This window comes from Rhagoletis pomonella, unplaced genomic scaffold (genome assembly GCF_013731165.1).
Source record: "Rhagoletis pomonella isolate Grant_MI unplaced genomic scaffold, Rhpom_1.0 Rhpom_scaffold_00004, whole genome shotgun sequence".
NCBI classification, from domain to species: domain Eukaryota; kingdom Metazoa; phylum Arthropoda; class Insecta; order Diptera; family Tephritidae; genus Rhagoletis; species Rhagoletis pomonella.
This window is the reverse complement of record NW_023458558.1, coordinates 40,758,477-40,781,480: the sequence shown is the minus strand read 5'-3', so window position 1 is coordinate 40,781,480 and position 23,004 is coordinate 40,758,477. Positions and strand designations below refer to the sequence as shown.

Sequence of the window (23,004 nt, the reverse complement as noted above, 5' to 3'; positions counted from 1 at the left end):
AAAAAAAAACAACTCGTGAGATTTGCTCATATACTAGTAAGCATACTACGCTTTACAATTTTATAAAGAAAATTAACTTAAAACAAGATATAAATTTTCCCGAAATGGAAGCTCTAACAGCTAAATGAATCACCTAAAATATTGACAAAGGCGCTTCTTTGTACTACAACCCCCAATTGTTACATGCTTGCGGTTTTTTTTTTTTTTCATTTTAACTAGCTAAACCTAAACCACAACTACTTACTTAACCATATTCCCACTTAATTTCTGCCCTGCTAATTTCTAACGCTTGCACATCTCTTTATTTGCCAGTTTCCACCGTCGCCGTTGAGGCTGTGCTGGGACGCACCGCAACGCTGCCATGTGACATTGAGCCGGAAGCGAAGGATGACAGAGTTTATATGGTGCTGTGGTTTCGTGAGAGCGCTGGCAAACCACTTTACAGGTGAGTGAGAAAGCTAACAACAAAAAAAGTAATATGGAGTGTAGAATTTTTACAAAATGAGTGCAAAACGTAATGAAGGTAGACAATAGTAGTAAAATGAATGCAACCGGGAATGTGAGAAAAAAGTATCAGCATCCTGCGGGTGCATATAACAATGCAGCATCGCCGACAGAAAATGTGGGCAGAGATGAAAGGAAGATAACTCTGCGCGTGAGCAAAAATAATAGCAGCACAAGTGGAATTTAATTGGGTGCGGCTGTCAGTTTGTAGCAGCTGTCAGGCGGCAGCTAACAGAGCGTAGCAAACAAAGCTTCAGCAGCGAACTCAGTCGGGTGTGCCTTAGGGTATTAATCCGACTGCATTCGTCTGCATACGTAAAGACATACATACATATGTACATATGAACGTATGCCACACATGCAACGCACGTACCTACACTTTTTTAAAGCGGTACAAAACGGTATCAACTGGTTTTTGCAACTTACGCTGTTGATTTCATTACTTCACCATAAATACATACACACAGGAACAAAAAAAAAAAAAAAATATGCACACATCTTGCTCATGTGCTGAGTGCTTATGGAAGTGTATGCGTACACTGTTTTTTTTTTAGTTTTGTTGGTCTGTTTTTTTTTTGTTTTTGCTAACTTAGAAACGCCACAGTTTTTGTGCAACCGTTTTGTGAATTTGCACAATTTCATTCCGTTGAGCTTATCCTATGCCGATCAATTGCGTGTCTATCATATTGTTGGCATATTTGCAGGCGCGCCTAGTTGTTTTTCGCATTCACTACATTCGTATTTATATACATACGTGTGTATTTGTAAGTTCACATTCATAATCACATACACATATGCATGCATACGCAAAATCCTGAATTCGTATAAAGGCAGTGGATTGCAAAAACATACTGCAAATGCATATGAATGGATGTATGCATATGCAGTTTTGAGTTCATAAACATATGCATGTACCATGTATGCATATATACATGCATACATACACACATGTCTCAACTGTGACATAAATGACGCCGCTGCTGGTTTTGCTCTTAATTGAGGCCTTTTACGTTCAGTTTTTTTTCTAAATATGCATAAACTGTTTTGCTTGCTGCGCCAAAACTGCAGTAAATTATCATCGCAAAGTTGTTATCCGTTTTTTCTGTCCTCTAGGCACTAGTTTTTGGACTAATTGAGTTTTAGCTTAGCTAAGAAAAAAAATGGAAGTAAATACTTTAATTTTTAATATCTTTTTTTGGCACAACAAAAAAATCAATTAAAGTTCAATGGGTTTTTCTTTAGTTTGTACCGCCAAATTATTATCTGTGCTGCTATGCAGATCAATATTCAGTCATTTTTTATTCCAATAGCCCGTATCGAATTCATCGCCAAGAATCGGATCTGTATAGTATTTAGTAAAATCTATATATGCGGCTTTCTTTTTCATATCGGATACTAAACTTGCTGTGCAAATTTCAAGCGGCTTCATATTTTTATATTCGAGGATTATGTGTTATTTTGCGTGAGCGAACAATTTTATGTTATTCGTTTTAGAAAACGTATCCCATCATGGACTAAAATATGTGTATTGTACGGAATTTCCATTATTTATTTGTTAATTTAATTTCACCACAGTAATTTCACATAAGCTTCATATATACAGTGACCACATGTTGATATTTTTAGTAATCTTCAATAATGTCTAAGCTTTAACCGAAACCAAATAAACTAAATTTTCAGATTACATATATACAAAATTTAGAAAAATTAAACGAATTTCAATCAAAACTTAATCAAAATTTTAATCCGAATTTTTGGAGTACGTTTGATTATGCAGCTTTATGGCCCAAACAATTTTAAACAAAGGAAAAGCAAGTTTCAAATGGCTAGAAAATCGAACTGATTTTTAAAACTTTTTTTTGCTGACGGTTTTTGCAATTTTTTCCGTTCTATCAAATAATATGCGGAAAAATGTCAAAAAATCAATTCCAATTTTTATAAATCGCAATTGTTAAAAAAAAAATCGCAATAGCCGTCACAAAACTAAAAATTAAAAATCAACGCAATCTTTTAGGTGGTTTAAACTTCGGCCGCATCAGACTAAAATTGTAATGTCTATAAAAGTGCATACTCAAAAATTTTCTAATGGTTTAGGCTAAAAAGTTGAAGTTTTGATGATATTAGGTGCATTCTTTTGCAACCGAGCTACAAAAGAACACTCGCTTAAATGACGAAATACATGCAAAGCAACAACACAAACTCGGCTATTTATCCGAGTTCAGCAAGGTCGGTTAAAAAATATGCGACCGGAAGGGTAATGTTGATAAGTGAAAAAACTTCTCTATTGTGAATTGTTAATAGGAAAGTGGAGGAAAATTTTTGTTTTCGTATATAAATGATTTATATTTTAAATAAGTGTATATAATTACCAACCTCGCATAATTACTCATGTCTATTGTTTTTTATGCCTAAATCCAGATAATAGGAAATTTTACCCGAGTTGAGCGTTCTTTTGTCGCTCGTTTGCAAAAAAAAAAAAACTATTGGCGTGGAGGAACGTGTGCATCGTCTCTTTACTCAGAAATGAATTCCTCTCCATTAGCCGCCTCACCGATAAAATTTTTGAGCCGCATTTATGCCCGTTAGCAACTCGGGCTCTTCAGAGTGATGTCGTTCGCTTCTTTTTCTTCTTTTTGAAAATATGTCTTTCTTCTATCCTTTTCGTCGCCGTAGGCTACAGGTACAGTGTTGTCACAACATTTTTTTTTGATTTTATCAAAATCACCAGAAAAAGTTACCAAATTCAACAAAAACTTATCTAGCTTATTTTGTGTGCAGAACTGTAAATAGATATGTCTGTACATATGTCCGAAGACAGCAGGCTTTTTATGCAACCAGCACTCTATTCAGCTATAATTTTTATATCTGCATGAACGCTAAATGTCACAACAACAGAATTGCTTATGGGACTAAGCAATACCTTTTGCGTGCATATTTGCCAATGTTTCAGTGCTTATTTAAGCGTTTAAAATGGATTTTTCTTGCTTGTTTTCTTCAGCCCTGGTTATACCCAATATACATACACACATATTTCAACAAGTAGCCAAATATGTCTCAAAAATTCAACGCTTGAAGGCAGCCCTGAAAGCTTTTGACTCACATATAGACAAAGTGAAGTCCCCTACTGAATAGATACCGTAGCTTTTCGAACGTACATAGAATTTTACTCCTATGGTTACCGGGTTACGCCGTAATATTGATGGCAATTGCAAAGCTGACGAATTGGCAAGGAAAGGTAGGACCGTCCACAACCTTTTGGAAAAGGACACGGTAGATATAGCAATAGTCACTTTCAAGCAGTTTTTTTAGAACTCCCACAATTCTACTAACCAAGGAACTCCAAAGAACTCTTCGCCTTGCGAAACATTCCTTGTATTTCCATAAATGGAAACGCTTAAGGCCAAAATACAATAGCGCAGTGGCAGTGGCAGTGACAGTTTTTAAAATCAGCTGTTACTGCTAATATTGGCCGTCACTGCCGCAGCAAATACAATACGGCGTTGTCTGTTCAAAAATTTGGTAAAAAAAGCTCGACCGCAAACTTTTTTTGTCAGAACTAAAACACAGCAAATTCTAAATTCTAAATAATTTCTATAATATTTACAAGAATATAAGAAAGGCACAGATAAAGAAATTACTCTTGGAGCTAGTAATGCATAAAAAGGCTTCACTAACCAAAATGCGCTGTTGTCTATTGTGAATGAAAAATAAACGAAGTCAACAAGGTAGAAAATTAAGCGTCTGAGGTAGCCAAGTGGTCATAGTAGTGTACCACAATTCATCGGAGATAGGATCAATCCCAGTCTAAGAAGCTTAAAAAATTTTGCTATTAGTTTTTTGCTTATTAATTATTTACATACAAACATTCATATGTATGCAGATATGTGTATGTAATTAAATTTTTATTTCAATTTAATTTTCACAAGTAGGACCTACTTAGTAGGTACATAACAAATTTTATTACATTAAAAAATATAGTAGTATTTAAAAAAGGAAATACAAAGTTTCTGGCCATAACATTCGTATACGCGAATCTCTGTCTGTGTTTTGCACTGGAACTCTTTACCTATCCAATAGTAGCCATATTTTCTTTAGCCAACGCCTTAGATAGGAGCATGCTGGTGAAAAAATTGTTCTAAATTTCACACAAATCAATTCAATTTCATCTGATTTTATTGACCCAAATTGAAAGCGCAAATATTGTTACCAATATTACACAACAGCAAGCCATTTGTTGCCAGCATTGTCATTATCCAGTTGTTAAACGTACCGTAAGAAAATGCTGTCAGTTAATTGTATACAAATAATTTATGCACAGTTATTTATTTAACATTGACCTTCGCAGACAGCTGTGTCTGTGACTCAATTGCTCCTTTCACATTGTTTTAATGCACTCATTTGACAAAACCAAGCCTTTCACAATGTCGTTGCGTGTACATTCACCACCTACGACTCAGATCAGATACATTTCGAGTAGTCGTTCTGTGCATGTACATATGTAAATATTGTTTATTGTGTGTGTGCCGAACTGTTATTTATAGTCACGGAGCAAAAGTTTAATATGTTATACATTATAAGCAGACATCGATATCCTTTGGCTGTGTCATTTTCGTTTACGCATAACATGAACTTCGAACTTCCTTCCTTGCGGCTGCTCTCTGCATATTTTCGTTTCATTTACCACAACGAATGATGGGGCATGTGGGTGTACATATGTACATACATACAACATATTTATGTGATGTCTGCGTTTGGTAAATTTTGGGCACCTTGAATTTGTTTGTGTATCAGTGTGCATATGTGCACTCAATTGAAGACAATAAATTTCAATTTTGTAACAAATACATGCATGACTTAAACACAGATAGATTAAAACCTTTTATTTTTTTCATCGTAGTTCACTGGTGCATATGTAAGATTGTGCGTTTGTATTCGAATTGGCAAATGTACGTTTATTATATGCGTGCTGAAAGAGGAAAACCAATAGCGGAGGAAATAAAAAACCAAAAATGAGCAAATATAAAGAAATAAGCATTTCTAGGGGTGACATATCCTGACAAGGATCTACCTACAGCAATACTGTCGAGTCATACATACATACATATGTACCGAGGTACATTTACAAAAGTGATACGAATTCGATTTCCTTTTGAATTATTTGAAGGAAATAAAAAATAAAATCAGGATAAAAAATCTGATTGCGCTGATGAGACAAGAAGCGATGAGAACAGCTGCAAACTCGGGTATTGGCGAAGAAGGAAATAAAAAAAGTAAAATTCGCTTTCCAGCTAGCGGGGTAAACAAAGGTGACAGAAGCAAAGCGAGCCAACAAAAAACAATGTAAACAGCAAAAAAGAGGATGAGAAACTATAAGGTGATTAGGACGGGTCAATTTGTATGGGAAATTTTTTCAACTATGAGCGTATAGCACAGCACGATTCTACGTGTAATTCTAAGAAAATTCGCCGAAGAAATCATGAATCTAAAATCAATTTAGAGTGTGGCAAATTGCGAAAATAGGTTACTTACAATTTTACCGTAGTGTCGTAAAGAAGTGCTTAAATTTTGTATAGTAACATTCTTTAAGGGATTTTTTGGGTTAAGAAATCCACTTCTGCTTTTATCTTCCTCTTAAAACGACCACCAGAGAGAGCAACAGTGAAATATTTCACATTTTCTTCGAAACTATTTTCGCAATTTTGCAAAACTTCAAACTGGTTTTAGACCCATGCTTAGAATTTCACGTGGAATTCTCCTAACTAATACGCGCATATTAAAAAAAAATTGACCCGCCCTAATGTACGTACATACATATAAATATATATATTTGCCGGTAAAAATGTATCAATGTACAAGAAGCATCGCAATGACTGCACAAAATTCGCGTTACAAAAAAGCTGAAGGGCATTGCGACACATCCTTACGCAACATACACCCGGTAGGGAAAATCTCTAGTGTTAAGCTGGTTCGCATTTGCTGCATTTAAAATCCAGCAGAGTTTGGGATGACATGGGAACTGAAACTACCTCCTGGCGCACTTAGTTTTTAATAGTTGCCAACCAGCTCGAAACTCAAAAATTTACGTACGCCGTAATTTTGCTAACGCTGCTACTGTGGCCGCGTTAGCCGAATGATTAGAGTGATGTTTTTTTTTTAAACATAAGTATATTTTCTTCTAATTTGTAAAATTTTATTTTCAGAAAATTCTTCGTTTTTTTTTTAAAGAAAATTCCATTCGAACTTGCAGCTGTGCCATCAGAACCGCAAAGAGAGTGCTATACATAATTTGCGTTTTAAATTCGGCTCTGAGAAATCTCGAAAACAGGGGCAGAATCACGAATGCCGCGATTCGGGCCAAGATGTCGCTAATCGCTAGCAATTCGAAATTGTCAAAGTGTTTGTTGTGGCGAGGGAAATCTGTTTTACTACGTAATCATTTCCCTACAGGGTATGTACATAAACTTACTTATGTACATACTAAATAAGTATTACATGAGTAAGTTCCGATATACGATATGATTGCGTGCTGTCGAAAGGTGAGACAACGACTAAACAAAAATTGCAAAGACAAAACAAAACAGTAAAATATTGCAATGCCATCGATACGCGCTAAAAAGTAGCTTTGGTTTTTTAGCGCGTTTCCTTCATTCGTTAACACTTAGATTTAATACTGAACTCTGCTGTGTTAACGGCACTAATGTCTTTCTTTGGTGCTGTCAACAAAATCTTCACTTTTGGCGTAATGTTAATCTATTCCTTATAAATAAGAGTATATCTAAGTACTCTCAGGCCACAACAGTGTGCAGGTCTAACAAAAAAAAAAATACAGTTAAATTTTTTCTGCTCTGAAGACGGTACAAAATTTGTATTCTCAAAACGTTAAGAAGCATATATGTAGTGCTTGATAAAAATGTACATACATATATATATGTATGTATATATCGAGCCCTAGCCACCTAAAAGATATAAGCGACATTTTTTTCAAAATTTTATTTTTGATGCAGAAATGCATCTAGATGCTCTAGGTACATTTCGGCATCAAAAATAAAATTCTGAACAAAATGCGGCTTACACCTTTTTAGCGGTTAGGGCTCGATACATACTTCAGTACATTTGAGTCGAATAAAATGTGAGTAAGTAAAAAACGCATAAATTAATATACATAGCTTTATGTACGTGCGGAGAAAGCTTTACACAACGTATAGAAAGTTTAAAAATGCTTTACATTTGGACAAGGCGGATTAGCGACCTTATAGCCTTAGAGGAATCCTGCGCCTTTACGACCAAGATGAAGTAGTCAGTCAGGGACTCCTCAAGAACTTGTTATGAACCTCTTTGGATGCCTTGTGATTACAATTTATCCGAGGACATTCTCGCCCGCATATTTCTAATTCCAACAGGAATGTAGGCCTTACTCAACGTTAAAATTTTGTAAACGAAAGGAAAGTTAACAAGCCTCCATTAGACAGCTAACCTTGTGCCAGCGATTTTGGCGATTTTAAATTTTTGTTTGAATCTGTTTTTCGAGAGATCTTCTATATTTTGAAAAAAGAAAACTAAAAAATGGTTTATAGGTACATACATACATACATATATTTTATGTAATGTAATAGCCATACAATTTAAGCTTAATTGGGGCAGAGCTGCGCAATGAGCGACAAAGCGGCGAGCGGCTGAGCAGTTCGCGGCTCAAAATTAAAGCATGTGATATTTAAACTATGGATGTGGCAGTTTTGAATGGTTGCGCGGCGCCGTTCAGGAAAAAGGCCGCTCATCGCTCAGCCGCTCATTACGTGGACTCGGTCTTAGACTTACGAGTTACTGGCGAGTTCGAATCGTAGTCGACCTGGTGAAGTCATTTGAAGACCTCAAATCGGATTTAATTTTTCCATAAACATTTTTTACTCTATTACACTGAAATTTATTGAGCTATACATATTCTTTTAATTCAAATTGAAAAGTTTGAAATTTTTTAGGAAAGCTTGCCGATTTGGTTTTTTTAATATTGCACATAACTGCATATTCATTTACGGTTTCTATAAAGATTTTCAGCACGTTTGGATTTCGCTAGTACATCGTTTTTGCGGTTCGCCGGCGAGTCGTTTTTGCGGCCCTCCGGCGAACTGTGCTTTTCTTCCGACGGTGAGTTCGCCGGCAAGTCGTTGGCGAACGTTGTAGGCGAACAAATTGTTAACCAAAACGAGTCGAAGACGATTACCGTTTTAAGAGATAGAGAATTCAGGAAAAATTGTCTTGTTGGATAAAAAAATTTCCTAATATTTTTGCTGAATTATTTATTTCAAAGCCTTAAAACGGTATGGAATTTTTTTGATAGGTAATAGAATTTGTCACGAAAAAAGTTAATTTTCCACATTGTGCGACGTCGGTACGAAATGATTTGGCAAATTAGGAACATACACACCGGATTTGATTGAGCTGACTGGGCAGACCGAACCGATCGAACGGTATTGTATGTATGATTTTATACCCCCTACTATAATTTTATTTCTATCTAACAAATTCAGGGAGACTTGGTGCTAAAAAGTAAAGAAACTTGTTTTTTTTTGACACCATATTTTGGCAGCTGCAAGAAAACTGAAATAAAATTGTGCATACCTGTTACATAAAAGGCGAGCGAAAAGTACCTTACAATCAAAATAATTAATTTTTAAATCAAAAAATATGTCGCGCTTAACACCGGGCTACACACCATTGGCACTAATTGTCCACAATTGAAATTACGCACAATGTGAACAAGAAGATGTTGTAGCAAAGTGGCTATAAATTAAAGCTCGTTGAATTTTAAATGTTTACCACGTCGCACCCACCTTCTCCGCTTTCTCCATTTTTTTTTTTTTTATATTTTTGATTACCTTGCAATGGACAGTGGCGTCAATGGTGGCAGCGTATATTCACAAGTACGCGACAAGTAAGTAATTAGGACTGCGTTACACGCGATGCTATCTTCGCGTGTTACCTACCACTTAAATAACTGCGTCTGTGTTTTGTTGCTCCTTCTTTCTGGCTGTTTATTTTCGACAACATTTTTGTTAACTCGTACCAACCTGCGTGCACACAAGTGTACACTGAATATTTAAAAATACAACATTATAAGTAAGTATGTACTTATATGCACAAATATATACAAGAACAGTGTGATAAGTCAGTATCAATGCTTAATATAGGTACTTCAAACTTGCACTTTTTACGTTCAATTTGAACGGACTACAAATTGCATACTCAAAATATTTCTAAAAAATCTAACTAAAAAGCTCGAAATTTTTACGACAGTTGGTTAGTTAGTTAGTCTTCATCTTCAATATCAAGTTCAATAGTAAGCAAGGAGAGCTCCGAATCATATTCTGCTAATTTTTCATGATCCTTACAGAGTTTCTGTGATATTATGCACTTTTATTGTGTTCATATGGGGAGTATAAGTAGCTTTCGGCGCCATGCAGTGGAGAGTGATTAGTTCCAAAAATACGTTGCAAACTTTAAACTAACAGCAGAACCAATTTCAGATGCATCCGCTCGCGGCCATGCAGATTCCTATAAAAATTGCAAGAAAAGGTAGCAATCCTATCGTCGCTAGAAACGATTAAAGGCGCGCCATTGTTTTGACGGCGAAAAATGACGCATTGACGACTAAAGACGCGTAAACCTAGTTGAAGGCGAAGAAAGCCGCGTAAACATAGTTTTATACCTGGCCAAGGATTGTCCCTTCAGCATTATTCCCCAAAAGCTCTCTGGGAATGTACTTACTATTCGCCGTCGATTAGGTTTAGGCACTCCGCTGTCATTTTTTTGTCCGCCGTTTTTCGTGGTCAATTTTTGAGCTCGCGTCTTTAGGTATTCGTGTCTAGTGGCGCTACCTCGAATTTGCTAAAATTTTCCATTTGAATCACTGACTTATCAAACTCTTCTCGTATATATTGTACATGCGATTACGTACATATGTACGTATGTATGTTGTTTTAAAATAAGTAAGACGAATTACAATATTTCTACATCGAAATGAACCCATCTAATGCGCAGCGAAAATGGGAGGAGTACAATCAATGTGTGTGTGCGTGAACATTTTTAGGGTTCCGCCACTGAATGGCCGGCCGGCGGCTAGCTGCTCTATAGCATGCTTGTGAATTATGCTTGCAAACGTGTGCTTGACAGGTGTGTTTGGTGCCAAGTTGGTGCCAAGTAAAGCACGCATTCTATTTGATTTAAGACGATGCTTAACATTTATGGGTCAATTCATTTTTTATGTGCCACTTGAAAGGTCATTTACCAATCGCTGCTGGTGAAATATACATATGTATGGTTGGCCACTAATGCCATTTTCCACATTGATTTTCTTTCGGCGCTTTATTCTATTCTTATAGTTTATTTGTATATTTTTAGTTTTTATTATCGTTTTTTTTTAAGATAAGGAAAGCAGGAAGCATTTAACTGTCGCCATTGTTGAGTGAAAAATGCTAGATCTTCATAAAAAAAAATATGTTTTGTAATTGCCAACTTCTCCTTCGGTCGGCGGAGTTTTCTCGCAAATAGCGGGAGGGACCTGCAAATTAGCAATTTAAGTTTTTTTATAGCAGAAATTGCCAGTGAATACTGAAATCAAAATTTAGTCACTGTCGCTGAATTTTTCATTGTCAGTTTCACTCCAAAAATAATTGAAAGGAGAATGAGGTATAGAATCGGCGATACCACGAGAAGTGGAAGATGCTTCCTCAAATGAATTTGCGGAATTGAAGATTTCATCCTCAGATTGGATTTTTCACCCCGAGGGGTGTCCGATTGGAACTTGGGGCTCAGAGTTTGGCAAAAAATTTACGGGGTTTGGGAAAAAGTCTCAGATGTGTTTATCTAGTTACTTTTGTGCCTTTAGCCCAGGAAAGTCATGGCACGTCAAATGTTTTCACATAGGCTGTGACCTTCTAGAGTGAAGATTAAGAATTTTACTTTTTAATCTCGGGTCTAGGCTGGTACAATTATTAGGCAAGTATTCTTTTGTCTTATTCCTTTATTGAAGAGACAGCAATTATGTGCTATACTTTTCCGGCATTATCTGCAGTTAATTTGTTTCGTTTTTTAAATGGATGAATCTTAGGGTGCTGAATGAGCGTTCAGTGGCAGCTGAAGTGCATGGAGCAGTCAACATACGAACCGATCTACGATCTTGCTCAACTCTGTGGGCGCGCAAATACTTTTGCACCTTTTGGAAAGAGATATTTCTTTGATAATTTGTTAGTGAGTGGCCAAGATTCCCCACCGATTTGATGAGAAGCTTTCTCATGGCACAAATACACCGAAGGTTTGCCATTGCCTGCAAAGGGGCGCCCGCTATTAGAAAAATACTTTTCTTATGTTTTCTTTACTTGCATTGAACTCTGGTCTGCGGAATGGTATCGCGCTCTGCTAACCACTACACCACAACGTTCGCTGTTAAAATAACTATCATCTGCACCACAAAATTTTAGGAAGCTAAATGCGTTCAATGAGATATAAAATGAGCAACAAGAGTTTACGGGGTATGCATAGCTCAGTGGTTAGCGCTGCTGACTATGCACATCGATGATGCGGGCTCTTGCTGAAGTCTAGAAAAAAGAAGTCTTTTGAGGAGATCTACTGATCTCCGAAATAGCTGTTATAACTTCTACCGCTTAGACTTTGTTGCTTTTTCCATTTTTCTTAAAAAACATAATCGTAGTACAAAGCTCAATAACAATATTATAATAACATATTTATAACAAATTTATTTAATTAAAGTTTTATTACGCATCCTTTATTTGCTCCAACTTTTTCTACTGAATATACTCAGCTGTGTACATGTTTTTTGCCAATACGAAAAGTATCTAAAAAAAAATCAATACTTGCGTCTGATTGTTTTTTAAATGTCAAATCAAACACAGAGCTATATAATAGTCAGTATGCTGAACAAGAAATCAGAAAGTGTTGCTCAACAAATCCTAGAATAAAGAAATAAAATAACATTTATCCCACTTAATCTGCAACTAAATGCCTTCACGTGCATATTAATTTGGGACGCCGTGGGAGCAAAGAAAATAAATAGAAACAAGCTCAAAGCGGGAAGCAATCGTATTTATATATATTTATATACATATGTAGGTGTACATATATTTGTAGCCTCAGGCGCTTCCAACCTGAACGCGACAAGCATCTTTCCTAAGTGAACCAACTGTCACGTTCGATATTGAAACCTGTCGTTTTTTTTCAATAATCCCATCAACATCAGCATTGACCATGGAAATGGTGAAAAAAGCATCAAAAGCAGGTCAAAACGTAACACAAAAGAACCAAAAGTGTTTCGAAAAAAAAAAAAAAAAACTCTCAGTTGCTAACAAACCCATAAAAAATTTATAAAAAGTGAGACCCAAAAAAGTTGAAAATCATTTATATTTCTTAAAAGCATAGCTACAAGTTTAAAGGCTAAGACATTGTCGCGCGCACGTATAAATGCAAACAAAGCAACAAGAGCAGCCCACTCACAACCACAAGAAAAAATACCAGCAACAAACCGTAAGTAGGCACGAAAAAACACCCCAATATATTTCGTGTGTTGTCCCACCAGCCGGCGCAATGTCATTCTACCACCTGTGGGCACACTCTTTCACTCCCACATTGAACACCCCACTGTGCGCTTGTAGATGAGTTTTCAAATGGCCAGGGGGCGCTGCCAGAACGGCCTGTGAAACACGTACAGCAATCAAGGTTAATTGATTTTTGAGGCAACAGCCACTTTTTTTTTTGTTTTTTTTTGTTTTTGTGTTGCTCGATAAAAGTGTGTACATGTACATACATACATATAAACTTATATTTCCTTTTTTTTATTTCATAACGTAACTGTTTTGTTTTTATGTTTTAGTCTTTGTTATGCATAACAATTTGAACAAATGTTTAGGCGAAATGCGTACAAGTTGTGCTACGTAAACCGTAGCCAATGAAATTTCAATCATATTTATGCATACACCTACTACTACTGCCGTAACTCAACAGCCAGGCGGGCAAAACATGCAAGGAGGAATGTGTAAATTTTACTTTTTATTACATTGTCAGCGTATTGTTTTTTTGCTTTATTTTAGTACTGAATTTATTTGCGGTCTTCTCTGGAGATATGTATTTCATTTTATTTTCATTATTGACTTTTGCTTGAATTTGAATGCCTTTTTCAAGGTCAATAAATTGTAGTTGGTAGGTGAAAATGCTTTATTCAAAATTTCGTATGGCAGAACTTTAATCGATAAAATGTGCATATCAAACAGTTTTATAAATTTAGCTAGTGCGCGAAAAAATTTTAAGCATACAGTGAGTTTTTAAGCATACATATGAATTTAGTAGCTTAGGTCGTATATATCTTATGGTTGCAAATATTTATTTTGGTCAGTTTTCAGAAATTTAGGGAACCTTTTCTGAAATTTAATTGGAAACCAAAAAAAAAAAAATTTCCCATGCACTTTAAAAACTATCATCACACATCAGGATGTTGTGCTGAAATCATTTCAACTGCTGTTAAAACCTTCCCACATTACGTGATCTTAAGGTTACACGTTCTGCTTCGCTTTCCTGAATAGTTACATATTTACCGCTTGAGAAACTTGTATGTGGATACGCAATCATCAACGCTCAGTTTTTGTATGTCCCTGCTGTCGTTAAAATTTTAAATGGTGACACAGAGGGCAGACCCTATTTGGTAGCCCAAAGTGTTCCTCTACATGTGAAGGCAGCTTACCGACCGCGTTGAAGAAATCCCGAAAGGCAACGATGTACAAAGCCAAGACTTATTGGGTTAAGCACAATGTTATTTCCAAAAGGTCGACAGGACAACATTTTCAAATCTATCATGAGGCCAGGAACCGAATCAAGTTTCTCACTTGAAATACTTTTGTTAACCCTGCTCACGGTTACAAGTTAGGTCTGAGCGTAAGCCCAAATTTTATGCCCATTAATTTCATAGATGAATGTTTTCATCGGTATGTAGGTGTTTCATATAAAAATCTATATTGACCCATACAGTTAAAAAAAAAACATCGGTAAAATTTTCCGATATAAAAATTGCCTCACCTACCCTTAAACTGTGAAATTGGAACAAGAATATTCCAATGCTTATAAGCTTTTCAAAAGTTTAGCCGATAGCCAAATACGAAATGAATATGTGCTATCATTTTGACCCAGATGAATGCTAATATGAGTAAAACTAATACTCTCTACTTTTCCCTCATACTAGGTAAAAGTTACACAGATAAAAGGAAAGCAAAAATAGTCAATGTTGAAAACTTAGTCCTTGCTAATTTATACACATCAATAATTCAGCGAATTTCCAATTTTAGTGGAAACAAATTTAAGAGAATTTGGGCAGAGGAGTTGAAGAGAGAATAACAGGGCGCTTTGTAGTAGTGCAAATAAATAAATAAATCACATGAACAGCACATTTGCATTACACATACCACAGATAACAGCCACCCAATCATCGAATCTAAGCGACTAGTGCATATCCATACCTACATACATATGTATGTGAGAATGTAATTCTGCTGTTGATGGAAATGTGATCTAAATAGAAATGAGTTAAAAGCAGCTTGATGTCACATTCGGATTATCAAAGAATTAGCGAATATAAAATGAAATGAACAGCAGCTGCAATAGTCTAACCAAAATCCGCAAACTTACAAGTTTTGCAATCAAGGTTTTTGTTTTTTTAAGTGTTTACGATAATCAACGTACTATGTCTTTAAATTAAGGAAAAAATTATTCGAAATTAGAAGCGATGAACATCTAAACATACGTACAAATATTTATCTAAAAAGAGATTTCAAACTTGGCGTGTTTGAAATTTATTCACCGTTGCTTGGTTGCAATTGTATTATCCTTGATGGATTGCAATAAATTTTAAATTACGTTAACTGAAATATCAACTTCGTTGTAATTTTGAATGCAAAACCATTTGTGATTAAAACGATAGTTCATTACGCAATAGTTCGCAATATTTGCCACTTTGTGAGCCTTTTTATGAATTTCGAATTTTTAAGTTTGCCATTCCCATATCCATCAATCCAGCATTAAAAAAGAAGAAAAACTCATTCACGTCCCAATTTTTTCTTTATTCAATACCAACACATCTTAATTCAACATGGAATGACACTCGTTTATCTTATCTTCCTCTTTCATATATTGAATGAGCTTATTCGCAAAGAAATTAAAAGGGTGTGAAAATACCTTACCAATGGTACATCATCTATTGGTAAGGTTTTGGCTGAATTATTCAAGTTTTTCTTAAACCAGTCTTTGAAAGAAGTGCATCAAAAATCTCATTATTATTATTCCGTAGAATTTTTTTTTAATATTTTTATGTAATCTTTTTAAGCTTAAACTGTTCAGTCATCTGAGGTAATTTTTTCAAAAAATATTAAAAAAAACTGTTTTTATTAATAAAAACTAAATTTTTTGAGGTATTTTCAAATCGGTTCAGCTCACGTAAATCTTAATATTTTTGCGAGATATTTTCTAGGAAGTCTTAAAATATAATAGGTTTTATAATTCCCGTTGAAAGACAGTACCGCTATGGAGAGGGATGCAGTCTACTCCACATAAGTTGACTGTGATTACTCGGGCGTCTATCAGAGTATTACAATGCCACTAAGTTCGTTTTAAAATTTTTAGGCAATCGCCTCATGCGACTATATTTTTTGTTGTTTGTGTGAAATATCTTATTTTTATCAGTATTTTTCTTTTAATCAAAATATGTTGAAATAAAAGTGAAAAGAAAAAAAATTTTGCCATTTTGTAGGATTTTACTGGACTTCTTGGGATTTCGGTAAACGGTATTTAGTGAAGTCGTAAATATTGATACCCTTGTAGCCAAATTTATTTAAGCTACAAATACTAAGTACTTTTGTATTTCTTTGAGTAAAATTCAGCAACTACATCTTTAGTCTGTATTTACTCTTGTTAAAAGAGGCATTTAGCACACTTTAAGTATGGTAAAAATACTTATCATACTCCATTTTGACTCATAAAAAAATCCTCATAATTAGTATTAACCGATTTTTATGTGTGATAAGTGGAACTGAGATGTCGCTATTTATTCTGTTAAGAATAATCCCATTCACATTCCACGATTACTAAAATTTTAGAAGCTCAAATTTAGTTTTATATACATATGTATGTATGAATTTTTACAATTTCCTAACCATATCTGCAAGTTTTGCAATATATATTTTATACATGAAAATTAGAATTTTTAATGATATCTTTAACATGATCTTTTTCAAAAGTGGCACTGCATTGAGGCAAATAATTTTTGTAGTGCTGAGTTACGTATGAAATTAGTCAAGCTTTATAAGTCGTTACGCATTGTACGCAGAGCGAGGAAGTTGTAGAATGCATAAATGAAAGTAGCAATTTCGTACTCAACGTAACACCAGCCAGTAAGAAAAGCAAACATGTACTATTCAATATTTACACAGTTGTACATTTTCACGTTCGCTGCAAATGGTTTTACTTGTGAAAAATGCCTCCTACGTCAAGACAGGTAAACAAAAGCCAGAAGTAGCAATTAAAAGTTGGGGTTTTATTGCGACAATCGGCAGTGAAATGACAATAATTAAGTATACTTGCAGAGGAGCTTCTGCTAGTAGAAATAAATATTTTGATTGTTTCTGGGTAGATTTTTTTTAAATTCTAAAGGAACTTTCTCTCGCATTTTTTAAATAATTTTTAGAATCAATCATACCTTTAAAATTACAAGGTCCTTTAAAATAAATCTTGAAGGCAGAGAGAAAAATTAAAAATGCCACTTTAAATAAAAACGTGGGTTTCAAACCCATTGATTTATTATTTATTTTATGGTAGGAGAGCTTCTCAAACAATATAGAAGCAATTTTTTCGATTTAAGTTGTTGAACAGTAATTAATATCTAAATCCCGGGACTAATCCTGGTATCTCGAGATTGTGATAACGACATCCCGAAAATCCCGGAATCGGAAAAAGCTGAAAAATTAACATCCCTAATATGCATATGTTCTATGCATGTATATACATCTATGGCCAAAATAGTAGAAACACAATTTTTTGATCATTTTTGTTGACGGTGTAACGCATTTTCCTCCATACAAAATAAATTCGATACATTTTTTATATGGAAGAACATGCGTAAAACCGTCCATCAACGGCATTTTTAAGTATCTAAATAAAAACTTGCAATTTATTGTATTTACTGGGTTATAAAGCTGCATACCAAAAGTTATTCTAAAAGCCTATATAACATAACATATTTTTTTTCACCATTCTACCGAACCGATGTCAAAACCAAGAATATCATTGGCAAGGTATTTTTCTGTAGATGAGGACAGTTTTTATGGTTTCAAAATTGGTTTAAAAAATCCGCATTTGTGTATAGTTGTTCAATTTATGTTGGTTTCGCATTTTGTTTTACATACTTCATATTTGGAATTAAACTTTCTAATAAACATAAATGTGATGACGAAGAGATAATTGATAAAAAAGTAAGAGTAAAATTCAAGATAAAAATGAAAATAAATGCAATGAGAAATATATAATAATTAAACAATTTTATTGAATTTTTTTCCTAGAATCGAACGAATCCAAAAACTCAGTTATCGAGTTATCGAAATGTATCGAGCCATCGAAGTTTAAAGTTATCGAAGTTTGATGTAATGTGGAACAACACCAACAACGAAAATGAGATTATCGAAGTTTATCGAGGTGTCGAAACATATAGAGACACAGAAACTTAATCGTCGAAATACTTCGATAGTTATCTAGTAACACAAATTTATTGAACTATCGAAATTTGTCAATTTAAAGGAATTTATGCAGTTGGAGTAACGAAAATTTATCGAGTTATCGTAATGCATCGAGTTATTTCATCTTATCGAGTTAACGATAAATATTTATTTTCCAAAATTTGTCGGTTCATCGAATCGAAGACTTTGGAATTTTCAAAGTATATTGAGTTTTGGAAATATCTGGGGCCATATATTTTTCCTCTGTTCATCAATGAATCGATTCATATGAAGATATGTCTATTTCTGAGTTATCGGGATTTATCGAGTCCTCGAAATGCACAGTTATCGAAAGCTATAGAAATTTGTCAAATTATCGAGTTTTATTGAGTTATCGATTTTTAGTGTTTTTGAAATTCATCGAGTTATGGATATATATAAAATTATCGAAATTTATCGACAAGCTGGAATGTATTGAGTCAATTCCAAATCCTGCCAAAGTTCATCAAATATATTAAAACTGGTAGTCACATTTTAGTGCCAAAGCGGGTGACTTTGAGCCACACTTTCATAAACAAATAAAAAACATAAAATAAACAGAACGAAAATAGTCAAAGCTGAAAAAAATCGTGTTTCTATTCAGGGCCATTGGTGTATATGATTTCCCTAACACTACGAAAGTAATAAAGAATATTGAGGTTGTTCACACTTGCCTGGTTATCAGGTTATCTGGTTAAAAATTATTAATGGTAGTGTATTTTATATCACCCGAAAACAAAAGAGGACAGTACCTAAAGAGATTTAAGCCAATTTATATATTACCTTTTTTAAATTGCGCCCTCTAATTTTCTTTACTTTATAAGTATTTATCTCCTTTCTGAAAAACATTACTTGAACTAAAACGTGCATTGGCCGCTGCTAAGTGGGTGAAAGCAAAACGCAAGAAGCGTTAGTAACCTAAACACATAATAACGAATTGCTCTAGCCATCTAAGTATGCCCAGGTGCCAAATATTAGCCAACGTGCTTTAAACTCATTGTAATTTGTGCCATATATCAACACATATCTATAAATTTATTTTGCTTTACTATATCCTTATTCTGTTAGTCTACTAAAACCATAATCTCCACCTATACCAACACTTAGTTAACCTTCTCCCTCTACACATCTTCAACTATCACACGCACTCACTCATTATAACGCCCAACGTCCACACTTTTCTTATCGCTCATCTTCTTGATTGCGTTTGTTTACGTTTTGTTTGTTCGTCTGTTTCTTAAAAATGCCGTGACAGCTGTTGTTCTATGAGTGTACAAATATTATACATACATATATACCTACATACCCTGTTGGAATTTACGTAGTCGACTACTAAAATGCCCAACTTTTGTTCCACTTATTACGTCTAACTTTTAATTGGTTTTAAAGTCATGCAGAGATCAACCAAAGAAATTTGTATGGAAAAAATAGTTACAAAAAATTTACATTTTTACCAGCATGCAAATCATGAAAAATAGGCAATAATCGTCAATGGCAACAAATTGGCGACTCGCCGATTTATTGCTGTGTTGACAAATCGGCAACATCAATTTTTTCATGTCATTTTAGGAACAAATAAGAAATTTCGCGTCAGAGTAGAAAAGAAAAAAATGTGTGTCTATGTACGTTAGGGTTGTGGAATTTTAATGCTCTCACCCCCTGGATTGTTGTATGTCCAGAAACATTCTTTTAATTAGCACACTAAAAGTCAACTTAGAGACAACCATTTTGTAGTTAACTGAAAACAAACTTAATTTTTTTGTGACAGCACCATGTAAAAATAGACATTTGGAACCAACTTAAAGTAGTCGAAGCGTAGCCACCCCTATTTAAAGAATTTTTAACTTATAGTGCATTTATAACTAGTTGAGTTCCCTACAGGGTAATTTATATATGTACATTAGAGTGGTTCAAAAAAAATTTTTAAATTCACAAACGCTATCTCAAAATATTATTATTTGTAAAAAAAAGAGAAACGCATTTTTTATTAGAAACAATTTTTTTTTTTTTGAGAGGTCGGATTGGCCGGTTTTTTATAAAAACTCTGATGTTCTAAATTTTTTATTTTCGTAACATGACAAAATTTTGAAATTAAAAATCTGACACCAAATTCCTAATCAGCAAACCCAGAGAAAAACTGTTAATGAGTTTCAACCCGTGACAATGCTTAAAACGTTCAGTAACAACGTTTTAATTTTAGCAGTCTCTTTTCGGAAGCATATTTTCGGGCTTAATGTCCATTCTAGCTGTCCAAAACAGGTATGTCATTAAGGGAATATTCCCCTTTAATACCTGATTACATATACGTAAAAAAATATTTTTAGCTGCATTTTAACATGTCACGAAAATAACAAAATTGAGAACATCGACGTTTTTATAAAAAATCGACTAGCGCCGCCTCCAAATCCTTTTTTTTCAAAATAACGTCTATGAATTTCCAAAAAGAGTGTTTTTGAACCACTCTAATGCACATACCTACAATGTATATATATAAGTAAAATATGTAAGGTATTGTGGGTAAGGAAATTAAGAAAGAGCAAGTGGGGTTCTTGTAGGCGGTATTGCTGTGTAGTCATACTTTGCTTATTCTTCGTTACACTCGAGTGCTGATAAAACACGTTTCGTTCACTTTTCGTTTGCCAACAACAGGTTCCTGCTTCATTCGGCACATCTATGCCAGGCGGGGTTAAATTACTTAGTTGCGCATGTTTGTATGCATGCTGGTTTATTTGTGATATTGCGTTCGGTTGGGAAAATGTGTGATCAGAATTGCTAATTTTTTGATAGCAGCAATTTCTTTCTGTATATTTACATTGACTCTGTTTTGTTTGAGTTTTTGCATAGAACTGTATGTTCAGAGAACGGGGGGTGGGCGTTTGCTATGTTCATCTTACGCTGTTGTTCTTTTGATGGCAATCTTTTCGCAATCGTGTTGTTGGTGAATTAGCTTTGAGGTTATTTAAATTTAAGGTGAGATTGCTTGCAGAACAAATGGCGACGCTGTAGCTTGCCAGCTTGACTGCTATAAATATCCAGATGTTAAAATGGTGAACTTTTAAATGTTGTAAGGTAAGGTTATTTCGCGAGTAGAGGATGCAAAATCATTTGCATTACTTTCGTCAGGAAAAAAGCATTTTAGAAAGTTTATCGCCAGGACAAACATGTCATATCCATGGGAAATGTATATGGTTGATCTGACTAACTACAATAGACTTATTATACCTGCTTTGCTAGATGTATGCTTTTTAAAATTTACGACTAAAAATTCCAGGTATTTTGAGATTTTTTTTTGTGACGGATTTTTGCACTTTTTCCATATAAGCATGCATTTCTTGTGAAACAAAATGCGGTCGACCGTTCGAAACAAACTTTAAAAACTCAACGCCAGTATTTGTGAATTGAACTTGATATGTGTATAAAAAACCGCGAAAGCAGTCTCCAAAAAAAATTTCAACAAGTAAGAGCAGCGCTGTCTTCGGCTATGCCGAAGGCTTCATACCTTTCATGAACATCTGCAAATTTTACTTTGACAGATTACTGCTTTTGAGTACATCTGCATACATCGATAGAGGAGTTACATACTTATATAAAAAATCGCATCTAAACAATCAGAGGTATGGAAGATATACTTTATATGACACCAATCTAAGCGATTTTCACCGCTATGTGATCGGATTGTAAACCGGTAACACAATTTATTGGGTTTAGTTTCGTACATAAAGGAGATATATGGCAAAAACTGGTATCTTAACAATCAGTGCTATAGGAGATAAAGCTTATACAGCATAGATTTTGACGATTTTCTCAGTAGACTTTGTATTATTATTTATAAAATATCTTACGAAATTTATCGGTTTTAGCTGTTCAAATAAAGGAGTTTTACAGTAAAATCCCATATCTGAACAATCAGATGTATGGAAGATATATGTTGTAGTCATCCGATCCTTGTTATTTCCGCTGTAAGTATTCTGTTAATAATGAGTGAAAATGGTGCGAAATTTCATGTTCCTAGCTGCATAAATGGAGGAGTTATGATAAAAGACCTCATATCTGAACAATCAGCTGTATGGGGTCTGCAGGTTATAGTCACCCGATTTTTGTTATTTTCACTGTAAGTCTTCTGTTGATAATGAGTGAAAACAGCGCGAAATTTCATGGTCCTAGCTACATAAATGGATGAATTATAACGAAAAATCTCATATCTGAACAATCAGTTGTATGGGAGCTATAGGTTATAGTTACCCGATCTTTTTAATTTTTACTGTAAGTTTTCTGTTGATAATTATTGAAAACAGTGCGGAATTTCATGTTCCTAGCTATATAAATGGAGGAGTTATAACGCAAAATTTTATATCTGAACAATCAGTTGTATGGGAGCTATAGGTTATAGTGACCCGATCTTTGTAATTTTCACTGTAAGTAATCTGTTGATAATGGGGGCAGGTATTGCAAAATTTCATGTTCGTAGCTGCATAAATGGAGAAGTTATAATGAAAAATCTCATATCTGAACAATCAGTTGTATGGGAGCTATATGTTATAGTGGTCCGATTCTTCCGGTTCCGACAAATGATTAATACATTATAAAAATACACCCACCTACCAAATTTGATCCGGATATCTCGAAAACTGAGAGACTAGATTGCATACAAACAGACAGACAGACGGACAGACGGACAGACGGACAGACGGACAGACGGACAGAC

At 34.6% G+C, this 23,004-nt stretch overlaps 1 protein-coding gene across 1 annotated transcript in view; it reads left to right on the top strand.

Moving 5' to 3' along the window:
• The window catches only part of LOC118738220, a 307,156-nt gene that overhangs the window by 166,339 nt on the left and 117,813 nt on the right, over positions 1-23,004 (top strand). Inside the window, exon 2 of the mRNA XM_036469143.1 lies at positions 313-445. Within this exon, the coding sequence (XP_036325036.1) occupies positions 313-445 (133 nt within the window). The remainder of the gene's footprint in view (positions 1-312; positions 446-23,004) is intronic.